The sequence below is a fragment of the Eublepharis macularius genome, chromosome 4 (assembly GCF_028583425.1).
Source record: "Eublepharis macularius isolate TG4126 chromosome 4, MPM_Emac_v1.0, whole genome shotgun sequence".
Classification (NCBI taxonomy): Eukaryota; Metazoa; Chordata; class Lepidosauria; order Squamata; family Eublepharidae; genus Eublepharis; species Eublepharis macularius.
In genome coordinates, this window is record NC_072793.1 from 33520402 (window position 1) to 33534562 (window position 14161).

At 42.4% G+C, this 14161-nt stretch overlaps 1 protein-coding gene across 2 annotated transcripts in view; it reads right to left on the reverse strand.

Annotated features, from left to right (window-relative positions):
- Positions 1-14161, reverse strand: part of EVPL (envoplakin) — a 71474-nt gene that overhangs the window by 12824 nt on the left and 44489 nt on the right. For both annotated transcript variants that reach the window (XM_054978891.1, XM_054978890.1), the window contains 8 exons: positions 12304-12429; positions 10615-10653; positions 8781-8942; positions 6863-6970; positions 6068-6163; positions 5318-5443; positions 3974-4120; positions 920-1068 (listed from right to left, as the gene is read on the reverse strand). In XM_054978891.1, coding sequence (XP_054834866.1) covers positions 920-1068; positions 3974-4120; positions 5318-5443; positions 6068-6163; positions 6863-6970; positions 8781-8942; positions 10615-10653; positions 12304-12429 — 953 coding nt within the window. The remainder of the gene's footprint in view (positions 1-919; positions 1069-3973; positions 4121-5317; positions 5444-6067; positions 6164-6862; positions 6971-8780; positions 8943-10614; positions 10654-12303; positions 12430-14161) is intronic.

Sequence of the window (14161 nt, forward strand, 5' to 3'; positions counted from 1 at the left end):
GGTTCATGCCCCAGCACTTCTCCCATCACATCTGAGGCCTTATAGGAGTGCCCACTTAGGCAGGAAGAGGGAACCAACAGACCAAACAGGTGGTCTAGGGGTCACAGGGTCATGCCCCAGGGGGCCAGCAGTTAGCCAGCGCCATGGCAGAGGGACCCACCACAGACGGGGTGAGTTGGAACCCTGACATTTTTCTCTCCAGTGGGGACTCAGAGTGACTTATATATATTGTTTTCCTCACCTCCATTTTTCCTCACAATGGTGTGAGACAAGTTAGGCTGAGAGATTATGTGACTGGCTCAAGGTCACCCAGCAAGCTTTCATGGAAGAATGGGAATTCAAACCTGGGCCTCCCAGATCCTAACCACTCCCACTCTAACCAAGGCACCTTATGTCCTACATGTCTTGCAGTCAAAGCTCTTGCATGGCTGCTGATCACATGAAAATCTTCCAGTGTGAATCAGTACCATATACGATTACTGTGTACATGACTGAAACTAATATTGATGACTCCAAGTCTATTTTAAAAGTGTGTTACATTAATGCTCACATACAGTGGTCTTCTGAAGAGCCAATCCACATCTTCCCTCAGTCAGCAGGCATCGGGGAATACCAGTGCCCAGGTACACACATCCCTATCCTGTATATTCTGCCACCAGTGTGAACCAGAACCGTTTGGTACATACATCTCCTTCAGTAATCATGCATTATAGGAGGGCCCTGATACTGCTAAAGATTATGATGCCTCAAGGATAATTTTCAGGATCAGGCTTCAACCTCATCCTCGTTCCTATAAAGAACTTGTTTTAAAAGTCACCTGTTAAGAAGAGGCAGAAAATGTCTCCTTAGCTCTTTAAGTCTCATGTGCAATCTGTATATAGTCAAGAAAAACAGAGAAGGAAACAAGCCGCGCACTCACCTGTTAATCCTCTCTATGGCCTCCGTGTCTGGAGGTGGAATAGAGAAGCAAGCAGCAGGAGCTGCCTTCGTCTCTCTGCTGGCATTCTGCACCACCCAGTTCTCCTGGTTGCTGTTGTCTTTCAAAGTATACTTGTCTCCCCTTTGAAGCTGTGCCTCAGAGAAAGTAGATGGATGAGGGTTTTGGTTTCGAGTGGATTCAAATATGGCCAACCATTGCCAGAAAAGACGCATTCAAAACATTTTTTTTCAGACATTACAAAATCCTGCCCCTCTCTGTTCAAACTTGAAGGTGCTCTTGGTCTAACTAACTGATACCAAAGGAGTATTAAAATATAGATATATAAAACTTCTGCCCACCCGGCTCGCCAACTTCATACTCTAGGTATTCTTTATTATAAAGGGGTTAATCATTTTGTGGTGCTTCATTCCCCCCCTCTCATTGGGTTAGATCCAAATTGTCATTTGAATAAATAGAAAGCACTTCTTAATTACACAAGGGGGGGGCAGCCATTTTACAGGATTCCTTCTCCAGTTGTAGCTTCCCACACTGTTACTGAGAATTTCCTGGTCTTTAGGAGTAATTTTCAGGGGATGCAGAAGGTGTGTAACAGCATTGGAAAACGGAAAGATGCATTTCATGAACAGTTCTCTGGATCTTGCCCATTGTAGGTTTTTTAAAATTTTGAGGGTTTTATTAAAGTGACTGAAGGGGGAAAAGAAATTTTATATATAACACAACAACTGCTGTACATTAAGATAAAAAAGTGTTAACCAAGCAGTGGTTTTTGTTTTCATTTGTACTTGCTTGAGGCTCTGGGTCGAAGGAAAAATCTACAAGAATGAGACATTTTTTGGGCCATCACCCCTGTATAGCACTCCATTGTGTACTATAACAATTACTTTTTACCAAGGTAGAATATTTTCTTCTCCCTTTTTAGTCATCAGGAGTGGCAACCTTATGGAATATTAGGTCAGAGTGATGCTTAAACACTAAGAAAATGGTATCTCAAAGAAAGAAACGGGTGTTCCATATTTTGAATCAGCAAAGAAACCTCAAAAGGCCAGTTCATGAAACTTTTTTTAACTACAGCAGAAATGAATGTTCAAATGTTTAGAAAATTAAAATAAGAAATTGCAAATAAAGCATGCTTTGAAAAAAACGAAACTAGAAACAACCTCCCAAATAAATTACATGTTTTTGAGCTTCAGTTTTGACTGTTACGTTTGGTTTTGCCCTTAGGGACACATTTTACTGTTCCCTTTCATACCCCACAGTTTCAAATGTGTGAAATCTGCCAGATTTAAAATTAAAGTCATTTTTTTCATATCAGCATTAGATTTTAATTTCCCTGTACAAGTGACATAGCCATTTTGGCTAAGATATCTGGGTTTATCTGACTACAGTATTCCCTAGTCTTATAACTCTGGTCTCTGTTTGCAGCACACTATAATTTAGTTGTGTTGTTTTAGGGATTTGGGGGCACAGATACTCTGCTTTACAGCAGGATGTCAGCTAGAGAAGATGGCTTTCACCTCATTCCATGGCTCTTTGATGTGCCCTGTGGGGTAACTATATGAGGATGTAGTCGAGACCTCATTTTACATGAAAAGCAGGGAAAATTTCCTATCTCCATAGTTGACAAATGATAGGCAATGTTTTGTGATGCCCAAATGTTCATTAAGGAGCACGATTATGGCCATTGTATCCCAGCAAATCCCTAGGAGTCCAACGCCATACAAAGTCCAAAGGATATAGAGAAAATTACACTATTCAAGTGCTAGCCCAAGATGAGAAAATCAGGTGCCTCAGAAGAAACTCTGCAATCTACCTTGGAGTTTGTGACTCCATGAGATCATTCCCAGATTCTGGTATCATAAACAATGGTTAATGCTTGTACAACTTATCAAACATTCTGGGATACATAAACAGATACCCAAAATACAGTCATCCTGTCAGACAGGGCATTCTAGCCACCTTCCTGAATGAATCACAGACTATAGGATCATCTCATGTCAGAATTAACATAGCCCTTAGAACAGCTTTTGTTGAGGTAAATTTTGAACTACTAACAACTATCATAAGAGCCTTTAAAATGGTGGGGAAAACTGGATAAATACCCAATTTGAGGATAGTAGCAAAGGTTGTCAGTTGTGCTGCGCACAAATTTTGCAGCCCTTTTCCTCCAAGGAGATTCCAGATAGCAATAAGGGCTGTTTTCACACTACTAGCCTGCTTCCGTAATGTTGCAAAACATCGTGCAAAAAACATGGACGATAGCGTCTTCTCGCGAGAGTGTTGCGCGATGTCACACAAAACTTTCGCGAGAAGACGCTATCTTCAGCATTTTTTGCGCAATGTTTTGCAATGTTATGGAAGCAGGTTAGTAGTGTGAAAACGGCCATGGTTTAGTGCCACAACAGAATAACAGTTTGGCAGCTTCTCTAATCATCCCACATGATTGCCATTTAGACTGGAAGCAGGGTAGTATTCATATGGACTACTCTCCAGCCCCGGCACCAGGGTTTCTGATGCTGGAGGCCAGCCTCGTGCACGTGCTCTGCGCGTGTGCGCCCCAGACTGCATGATGACATCATCACGTGATGGCGTCATCATGCAGTGCTGCCGGCGGGTGGCTGGGGCGGAGCGAGGAGGCCGCCTGTGCACCGCGTGCTGCCCCAGCCACCTGCTGTCCCTTGCCCATGGCTATTGCGCCCGCCTGTGGGCAGGCGGCGGCGGCACAGGGCTGGCCGGCGGTGGCGCGGGACGCATGCCTCCACCCCCGGCACCACCTCTGGCGCCCCCCATGGCACCCGCGGCATCCGCCTTACTGCCTCAACGGTGGTGCCGGCCCTGCTACTCTCACATCACACCATTTCTTTTCAAACATGGCACAAAGTACCTGAGAAGCACTTTTGGTTTTGCCTGTTGTGATGAAACAGCACAAGGAGGATATAAACAAACATTCAGAAACCACAGAGATTCGTATTAGAAAAGCATAACACTTCAGGAAGATAAGCTTCTGTCACATTAAATATGAAAATGTTTTCTTACATCAGCCAAGTCCCAGTCACAGATGGTATCCACAGTAACTGGCTGGGATGGGTAGATCCTGCGCAGTTTCAAAGGACTGATCTCCTTACTTCGCCTTTTCAGTTCAGCAATGCTCTTCTCAGCTTGTTTCACAGTCTTCTCATCATTCTAGAGGAAGGACAACCAGAGAATTAAGGGGTAGATAACGTCTGAGGCACATTACAGGCCTGGAGCAGGCCTATAAAGCTTGTAGCCCACCAAGCTTAACACCTCCATATATTGTGACTTGACAGTTGTTTGACAACCTTTTCCTTTCACAGTTCCAGACTACAGTGGTCAGTTCCCCAGGTAGAAAATGGCAGCTTCGGAGGGGCAAACTCTACAGCATACCATAGATTTCAGGTGAGGTCCTACCCCAAATTCCCTCCATCCTCAGATGCTGCTCCCAAATCGCCAGGAATTTCCTTGGGCAGAGTTGGCAATCCTATGTCTATATTTGGTTCGGTGGCTCAAGTTGTAGAGGCCTAGTCTAGAGACAGGACACCCTCGCATTGGGGATGAGTTGTTTAATTCTTATTTGGCAAGCAACGCCTGTCCTCACCTTTTTTCAGGTTGTTGTTCCCATGCCCTCATCAAAAGTAATAGTATGATACAATCTTGCACCAAATCTTTTTGTTAACTGGCTACAAAATACCAAAGAAACCTGAGCTGATATTTCTGAATCAATGGGATGATATGGAGATCCCACCAATTCGACGAGACCTCATCAATATCTTCTTAATGGCAGCAAAAAATTCAGTTGCTCTAAAATGGAAATCACATACTGTACTGACAATTACCAGTTGGTACTCTAAAATATGGGACCATTTTTTATTTGAAAAAATCAACGATGGAATCTATCAAGCTGAAAATTTCCCCAAAACAACAAATTTTATGGAAATTGGTATCCCTTTTTTGAATACATTTCTAAAGAAAATCTATATCCTCCCAATAAAATATACCAAACAATCCTGAATCTATAATCCAAAATATATCAGATCATTCAACTTGCATTTGTCTTTCCATGTTTTACCTTTCTCTGTTATGTAGTTTTCAACGATTTACCCATGTTGTATTTCATGTTGTAAACAGTTTTGTTAATAATTGAAATAAAAATAATTTTCAAAAAAAAAAAAGTAATGGTATGGATCAAGACCATTTGTCCAACATATAACTCCCTGACACTGTATGCCACTGAGTTTAGATGACATTGTACACACAAATACTTGGGTTTGGTTTTCACAACAACCTAGGAAAGACAAGCTTGCCAAATGGAGTAAGAAACAAAATGAAAGCTTGTTGAAGCCCCTCTTGTGGTTTTCTCACCTCCAGCTGGTGGATTAAGTCAGACACCACTCCTGGACTGTCTTTGTTGAACTTGCTATATTTCGTATCAAGATCACTGTTCAGCTTTTTTAGCGAATGACTCACAGCATCAGCATCATCATAGAACTAAAGTCAAAACAAAAGGACCCCGCGCCAAAGAAAGAAAAGAAAAGGTAAAGGTGGTTGATCATGGCTATCTCATTTGTTTTATTATACCAAATCACTTTGAATAACAGATCAACTGAATATATGTCCTCAAAGGTGCTTTTTTAAGAACAGAAGGTACAATCTCATCCCTTTTAGTTCATGCAGGTGAGAAATGCTAGCATGGGACTGGTCTGTAACTCATGGTCACTATGTGCATGTGTATGTGTTTAGATGTGTGCATGCATACATGGGTGTGGGACTTTATATGCTTTAATACTATCCTCACAGCTCAATGACTCTGAACATAAAATCTGTTGCCAGGAACCCTTGTTATGGACGGATACATGAGGCACTGGGGTTCAAAACGTATGATGAGACGGGAGGACATGGGCAGAACCAAAGCACAAACAGTATTTTCTCAACACTAAACTTTGTACAGCCTTGGCTTGGCCCTTTTAGAGTTTAGCAGAAAATTTGTGCATGTTTTAAATCATATCTGCACCAAGTCAATGGCTAAAATCTGATATTAAGAGAAAGATTTGAGCTCCTCTGGATTCCACTGTGTCACTAGCAATTCGAGCCCTCCCTTCCAGTACAATTTACCTTTCTATAGTTCTCTATGTTCTTCAAATGGTTCTCCTGGCAGATACACAAGGTGAGAAAATTCTGCCACTCACTCTTCAGGGCTTCCTGGTGAGCCTGTATCACAAAAGATAACATTTTTATTTTAATCCCTGTCCAGCTTTGATTTCCTTCATTGACATTAGTCCCAGGACTGACAGCAGCAGATAGCAGTGGCATGAGAGAAGGAAGAGTTCAAATCCAAATTGGACCCCCTTCCCTTGTCAACTGTTTTTCAACATTAAAAGCATGTTGTTTAGCCCTGAGGAGCCAGGTCTGTGAAATCAGTTAAAGCTACCCACTCAGGACTGTACTATTAGTAGAACTTTATTTTAATTATAGAAATATCTTAACCTGGTATCTGAAGATAAGAAAGTCAGACAAATATGCAGACCATATTCATTTTATAGGCCGTTTTCCCATGTCCTTAAAATAGCACGACACCGAACGCTAGCAGCTTCCTCGCACTATTTCTGACGTCACTCAGAGGCAGGCAGTGATGTTTCTGTTTTTGTGGCGCCACGGAAACGGAATCATCATTGCCTGCCTCTGAGTGACATCAAAAATAGGGTAAGGTGAGTGTCGCGCTATTTTAATTATGGCCATAGTCGATACAATTGCTGATAAAGATCCCACATATCCACTCATCTTGCTTCTATCACTGTAGATGTATGAAGCAGGGCTACAGGAGAAGATCTCAGGTTATATATGGAAGTGGTCCTTTCTTTACCTTTTCTGAGAACTGGGAAGAGATGGGGTTAAAAATGTTGTGTATACCTGGATTGGGTGGACTGCTGGATGCTTCAGTTCAATCATTCTCTCCCCATCATCCTGTAGTGTATTTACATATTCTTCTTGGTTCAGGAGTTCACTAGACTTAAAGTCCTGCAATGGAGAAGAAAGAACCTCTGTTACAGAGACTCCAAAGGCTGAGAGGGTGCAGCCTTGAAAGCACCTCTTTGATGGGGGGGGGGGGGGGTTGAGAAAGCACTAACCCAAGCTGCTCTGAAGGCTGACAAATATATTGGTAATAGGTTTAATAACAGGTTGCCTTTTCCAAGATCACCACTGCTTGAGGTGGCAACCATAAAAGGAGCAAGAATGGCAACCAATAGGATGTGAGTACACAGATAACAGATCACAGTACACATATCACGATGGGTAACCGCAGGGCTTTTTTTCAGCTGGAACGCTGTGGAACGGAGTTCCGGAACCTCTTGAAAATGGACACATGGCCGGTGGCCCTGCCCCCTGATCTCCAGACAGAGGGGAGTTTAGATTGCCTTCCGCTGAGCGGCACGGAGGGCAATCTAAACTCCCCTCTGTCTGGAGATCAGGGGGTGGGGCCACCGGCCATGTGACCATTTTTGCAGAGGGCAATTTAAACTTTTAAAAACTCCCCCCTTGTTCCAGCTGACCCAAAGTGACATCATTGGCCCTGGGAGCATGGGGTACCAGGGGCACATTCACCTCTCGCCAAGAGTTGCCCCCTGTGCTGGCAACCCACTGAGTTCCACCACCTCTTTTCCCAGAAAAAAAGCCCTGGGTAACCGTATTAGTCTGTCTGTAGTAGTAGAAAAGAGCAAGAGTCTGGTAGCACCTATAATAATCACATAAAATTGAAGTTAATGAGCTGACCATGATTTCTCAACTTCAGTTTGCCTGATGCCCCATTTCTTCTGGGAGGGTGTTTGAATTTATAAAAAGTTACACTACTAGGGGGTATGGTGGTGGAAAGTGCCCTCATAGGTGACTTATGGCAATCCCTGGTGGGATTTTCACGGCAAGAGACTAACAGAGGTGGTTTGCCATTGCCTGCCTCCGCAACCCTGGTCTTTGTTGGAGGTCTCCCATCCAGTTACTAACCAAGGCCAACCCTGCTTAGCTTCTAAGATCTGACAAGATCAGGCTCACCTGAGTATCGAGGTTAGGGCACTACGGGTATATATGGTCAGAATGCTCCTGGACAGTGATGGTCTTCAGGGTCCCCACTTGTTTTAATGTAACTGAGCCAGAAGAACAAGGAATATCCCCTATTTCAGATAGCCATGAGTAGCCAGGGCCAGGGGTCAGTGCAATGTCCTCTTGAGAGTCTCCTACGTGCATACATATCTTTCAACTATCTTTTCACTTATGCTTGGATCAGAATGGAGTTTGCATGGCTGCTGTCAAAGGCAGCAGCAGCTACAACAAGCCCAACTACTGTATCTGATTAACAAGTAGCCCTCAATACTGATGCTTTAAAGAACACCTACTAATCTATGCAGATTGAAGCTTGAAAATTTGTCCATAAAAGTCTCCTTAGAATCAAGCCTGAATTCTCCCTAGAAGTAAAATGGCAAAACTAAGGCTATCGCCCTTTGTTCACATCATGAGAAGACAAGAGTCTCTGGAAAAGTCGATAATGCTAGGAAAAGTGGAAAGCAGCAGGAAAAGAGGAAGACCTAAAACGAGATGGCTTGACTCAATAAAAGAAGCCACATCCTCCAGTTTGCAAGATCTGAGCAAGTCTGTTAATGATAGGATGTTTTGGAGATCTTTCATTCATAGGGTCACCATAGGTCAAAGGCAACTTGACGGCACATAACACACACAGAATATGGAAGGTATCCAAGTTACTTGTCTGAATTGTTATCCTCATAGTTATCACAAACAAATTCCGTTCATACCTTCCAGTTTTTATGGTATGACCTACCTCATACTCACGCCGCACTGCCTGGGGATCAATCATTTGGTCACTCCAGTCCTGCCTCAAGATCTTGTTCTGCTGTTCTGTGAGATAACCCAGCTCCTTGGTGCAACCTTGTAGGTGGTTGTAGAGGCTTCCTAAGCACTGGCCTCGCCAGATAGAAGCTTTCTGTCAGATTGGAGAGAAAACATCAGTGCCCTAACCACAACATGTATTTATCATTTCTATAGTCCTTTTCAGGGTAATCAGTACTTTATAACTTTTCTTCATTTAATTCTGTTCTAACACACCCACTTGTGAGGGGGGATTACAAAAAAAAAATCACCACATGGAATCTTAAGACATCAGTACCATCCAAGCCACTAATTCACAGTACTATGTGGTATGCGAATGTTCCCTCTGGCAGCTACAATTTACAGGACTCAAGTTTCTAAGAGAAAATCAGAAGTTTATTTATTTTTTCCAGAACCAACATGAACATCTTATTTTCCTAGCCAATAATCACTCAGGGCCAAACTGAACACCATTTTAGAGATGAGTTTGGCCATTTAAAAGTGTCATCATGAGGCAACAGGCCAGAACCAAGCAATCTTGTCCCCCTCCCCCTGTGCCTTTTCAAGTGCCCAAACTGCCAGGGTGGTGGTGGTCAGACCCATGGACTTCATAACATCTAGATTTACCCTCAGTGCTGTAGTTTAAAACTTTATTTAAAATAAAATAATCGAATCGCATGTAGGAAAATCAGATACAGGAATATTAAAGGTACACAAATCACACGGGCATATGGAAAAGTTATGAATGAATAAGAATACATAACATTTGTCTTCTACTTAAATTAAATCAAATGACTCAAAGTTCTAAGTCTCTTACCAAAGACATATGGAGGAAACATACCCTCACTGAATCCAGATCTGAGAATTTCATATGTTACAATGGACGGAGAGCTTATATAGAAAGTGTGTGTGAAGAAGTCATGTTCCTGCTGAATTGTCTATTTCATGAGATTCCTCTGAGCATACAAGTGATACTTGTATTACTTTGTCAAATATGAACAATATGTTATTCCAAAATAATTATACAAGTGATACTTCTTAGCGAAACTGTGAAAACTAATTGTTGATTGCCAAATGCAGTCTCAGTTTCCTGGGATTTATGCTGGCAGACACACGGCTATTCATGAGAAGTTATCAGAGCTTGTTCGTGCTTGCTGAAGACACTTCTCAAGGAGGCTAACTATGCTTTAGAGCAATAGGAAAGAAAATTGAAGTAGATTCAATGAGCCATAAGTGATTCAGGCTAATTTATGCTAGCTAATGGAGCAAGGCTTATAAAAATTAATATATTCTACATACCAGAACCACTTAGGCCAGCTTGAGCTCTTTGTAGGAAGGGCAGGACAAAAAGGGAATAGATAAAATGTTCAAGAGGGCTGACATTTTGATGCAAAGTCCAGAGCAATCAAGGCATAACACCAGTGGGGTTTCTTTTTTCTCTCATTCAAAGAATCCATGAGGAATATACCCATCTGAAACCCCAACTAAGAGCCAAGCTACATGACACTTGCCTGGCAAGTGAACAGACTCCCGTGTATTCCTCCCTGTTCACTTGCCATTCACTTGCTCTCCGCTTGATCAAGTGGAGCGCAAATGAATGGCAAGTGAACAGGGAGGAATACACGTGAGTCTGTTCACTTGCCAGGCAAGTGCCATTCGTAGCTTGACTCTGAGGCTACCTTAGCTTTCTAACTATACCAAGTCAAACTTGATGAGTATTGCCAATCAATCAGTCAATTAATAGAAATAAAGAGGAAGGTAAATCACACTGAAAAAAAGAATATTACCAGCAAGTCCTTGTGCTGGCTCTTCAAATCCACTGCTTCCTATTTGTTTTTAGAGAAAAGAGATAGACAAGGCATAAAATAAATGACTAGAATTTTAACCTCTGTTATTGAACATGCTTAACAACAGACCCTGTGTTATTGCTGGTGTTATTCAGATGTTAAGGGCCTCTTCTGATTTGTTCAGTGATTTCTCCTTGATCTAGTTTTGATCTACATTGATCTGACATTCATTAGTTCAGTCACAGTGCCATCCTATGTAGTTCTAACCGATTGAAATCAATGGGCCAAGACTGATGTAATTCCGCATAGGCCTACCCAGGTAGTCCGTTGGCACTTTACTTATTTATTTACAACATTCATAAGCTTACTTTTCTTCCAAGTAACTGGTACTCAATTAAGGGCTCACCATTTGAATTTCAAACAAATTCGGAGATGTGGTAATCGACAGTGAAATCTTAATCTTTGACTGTTCATGAAGCAAAATATCTAAATTTGTTTCCTTGGCATGATTCAGATGTAAAGCATGGTTTAGCACTACATGAAGGAGCCTCTGACTCATTCACACAATCCTTTCATGTGCTGTAAACTGACAGCTTCCTCGTTTTCAGCAAAACTATAGTTTGTCATAACGGTAATGCCATTACATCTGAACTTGCAGACTGTGTCTTTTACTTTCCCTGCAAACTGGGAACTGCAAACCAGGAACACAGTATAGATTGTAATCCTGGTTTGCAAAGCAAGCAAAAGCCACACTTTGCTGATTCAGATTTTATGGCAAACTACGCTTTGCTGAAAGCCAGGAAGTAGTTCATCAGCTTGCTGCACGCAAGGAAAGGAGGGATGGGGAGAAGGGATGATTCAACTCTTTTTAGGCTCTTTGCATGCTGCAAACCATGGTTTAACGTTATCACCTTTGGTTTAGAACCATGACCACCTTTGCTCAAACTATACTGCTACATATCTTTCCATATAAAGGCACCCACTAGCTGAGCAAAGCAGCTTTTAATCATTAATTAGTCAATACTGCTAATTAGCAATTCCACTTTACTAAGGTAATTATGGTTTCGTCTGGATCTATGGGTTGTTATTATCTCCACGGTTTACTATTAAGGCAGCTGAGGTTCCAGGACTTATAAAAAGCACCCATCATTAAGTAAAAGGATAATAGCTGAGCAAGGGCTCAGTCTGGAGATCTCACTGAGACCAGCTTCAGGGACAAAACAAAGTAGGTCAGCTCTTGTCCAGGAAAGGTAGAATGAGGGCAAACATTAAATACCCAGTTCTGACCTAAATTGGGGTCTTTGCTGTGGCTAAATTATTTGGGAAATCCCTGTGTAGGGCAGTTTCCTCAGCCAGCAGTTACAGTATGCATGCCAAACTGAGATGGAGCTGCCGGATTCTGCTGAACATCAGAGAATGTTCTGAATATTCTTTGGAGATGCTTATCCAGAGATCCATCGGACATTTAAGAGAAGGGGATTGTTATTACCTGTAAGGAGCTCTGAGTGTATAAGGGAACCCCATCGATCTTTGGGTGCATAAGACTGATTTAGCGTAACAAAATTATTGTAGAAGTCAACCAGTATTGATTCCAAAATCTGAAAAATAATCTAGTCATACCCCACAGTTCAGCTACTCATGGTTGTGATCGGTATGAATGGATGCAGAACGGAAAAGCAGACATCTCACCGGTCCATGGAGGTTCTTGATTTGGAGGCTGTATGCTTCTATCTCCTTCTGGAGGATGTTGTGCTCTGCTATTTGCTTCTCCAGCTCTGGCATAGTAGGTCCATATTCCCCTGCATTGATTTGTTTCTGGAGGGGGCGAATGGTAAGCAAGTCTCAGGTATTTTCAGAATTACTCAGTTGCAGGCAGGGTGCCAACCCAATCCTCTGGTCTCCAGTTCTGGAAGCCGCATGTACCTACTGCTCATGGCCCTGCCTGCCATTTAATCATGCTGCTTTTATATAAACATTTACAAAGCAGTTGACAGCACAAAATCTTAGCATCAAATTCATTCAATCTGTTCTATAAAACAGATCAAAATCAGCCCAACCCACAATTTTTTATCTCATTTGTCAAGGGTCATACCCCAAATGTTTGGTCAAACAATGTGTTTTTTTTCCTCTGAATGGAGGTAAAAGATGAAGCCAAAATGTAGGGTTGCCAGGCCTCCCTATCAATCGGTGTGGGTGGGAAGGCATGGGGACCACAGCACTTTCTTGAATGCTATGCTGTGGGCTGATTCTTAAGGAATTGGCCCTGGTGTAATGAGTGCCTTGCGCATGGCCATTTGCCCAGGCTGCCTGCCGGTAAAAGGGAATTGCCGGACAACCTGTCTCCTCCTACCAATAGCCAGCAATTGGCAGACAGAGCAGCAAACTGCTGGGAGTTTGCCCGCCACTGGCAGGCATCTGGTATCCCTGTGGTGAAAGATGATTCCAAAGAAAGATGAAACCTCCCTGTCGGCAGGGCATTCCACATGGCATATCAACAGCTGCAGGTTCACTCAGTGCCAGAAAAAGTGTGTGGGAGAAGTGGTGTTAAGGTAAGAGGGACAGAACAAGCATACAGAAGTTGAATAGGATGGTTTGCAGGGCTATTGGTGTAGTGGTTAAGAGAGGCAGGACTCTAATCTGGAGAACCGGATTTGATTCCCCACTCCTCCACTTGAAGCCAGTTGGGTGACCTTGGGTCAGTCACAGCTTCTCAGAGCTCTCTCAGCCCCACCCACCTCACAGGATAATAATGACACACTTTCCCGTCATGAAGATAATAATGACACACTTTGTAAACTGCTCTGAGTTGTCCTGAAAGGCGGTATATAAATCAAATATTATTATTATTGTTATTAAATGTCAGCCTTTTTTCTTGGAATAATTCTTGAGGCATATCAGCTTTTATTACCTGACCTATATTATTTAGACATGGTTAGAATGGCCTTCTCCTCACCCAAAGGGCTCTATTTTTTAAAGGCTCATATGCCTCTAAGTTGCAGGGCAGGAAACAAGCTGATTCACTGCTCTACCCTCATTTGCTGCAGCATTTTCAGTTAATATACAAAAGCAGAGTGAAGGCCTCGAAAAATGTAGAAATAAACTCCCTATTTCCCCCCCTCAGGACTATCCCCCCCTCCCCCACAGTTTCTCCAACGGAAAAACTGGAAATTTGGGAGAGCCCTGGACAAACAAACTCCTATGAAATATTTTCTTTTCTGGTATGTAAACTTTTAAGTTAAGGTATTACGTACTCAAAACATGTAGTATGAAGATTCCTATATAAAACATGCTACAGCATTCAATAACAATATTTTCTGAGTACGCTGCACGCATATACAACTTATCTTTTTATTTACTTACTTCATTTTATAGTGTTACCAACCTCCAGGTGGGGCCTAGAGTTCTCCCAGAATTACAACAGATCTCCAGACTACAGAGATCTATTCCCCTGGAGAAAATGGCAGCTTCAAAGGGTAGAGTCTAGGGTATGCTATAGATTCCAGGTGAAATTCTTCTCCCACCCTTCATAGCACCATCCAGGAATTTC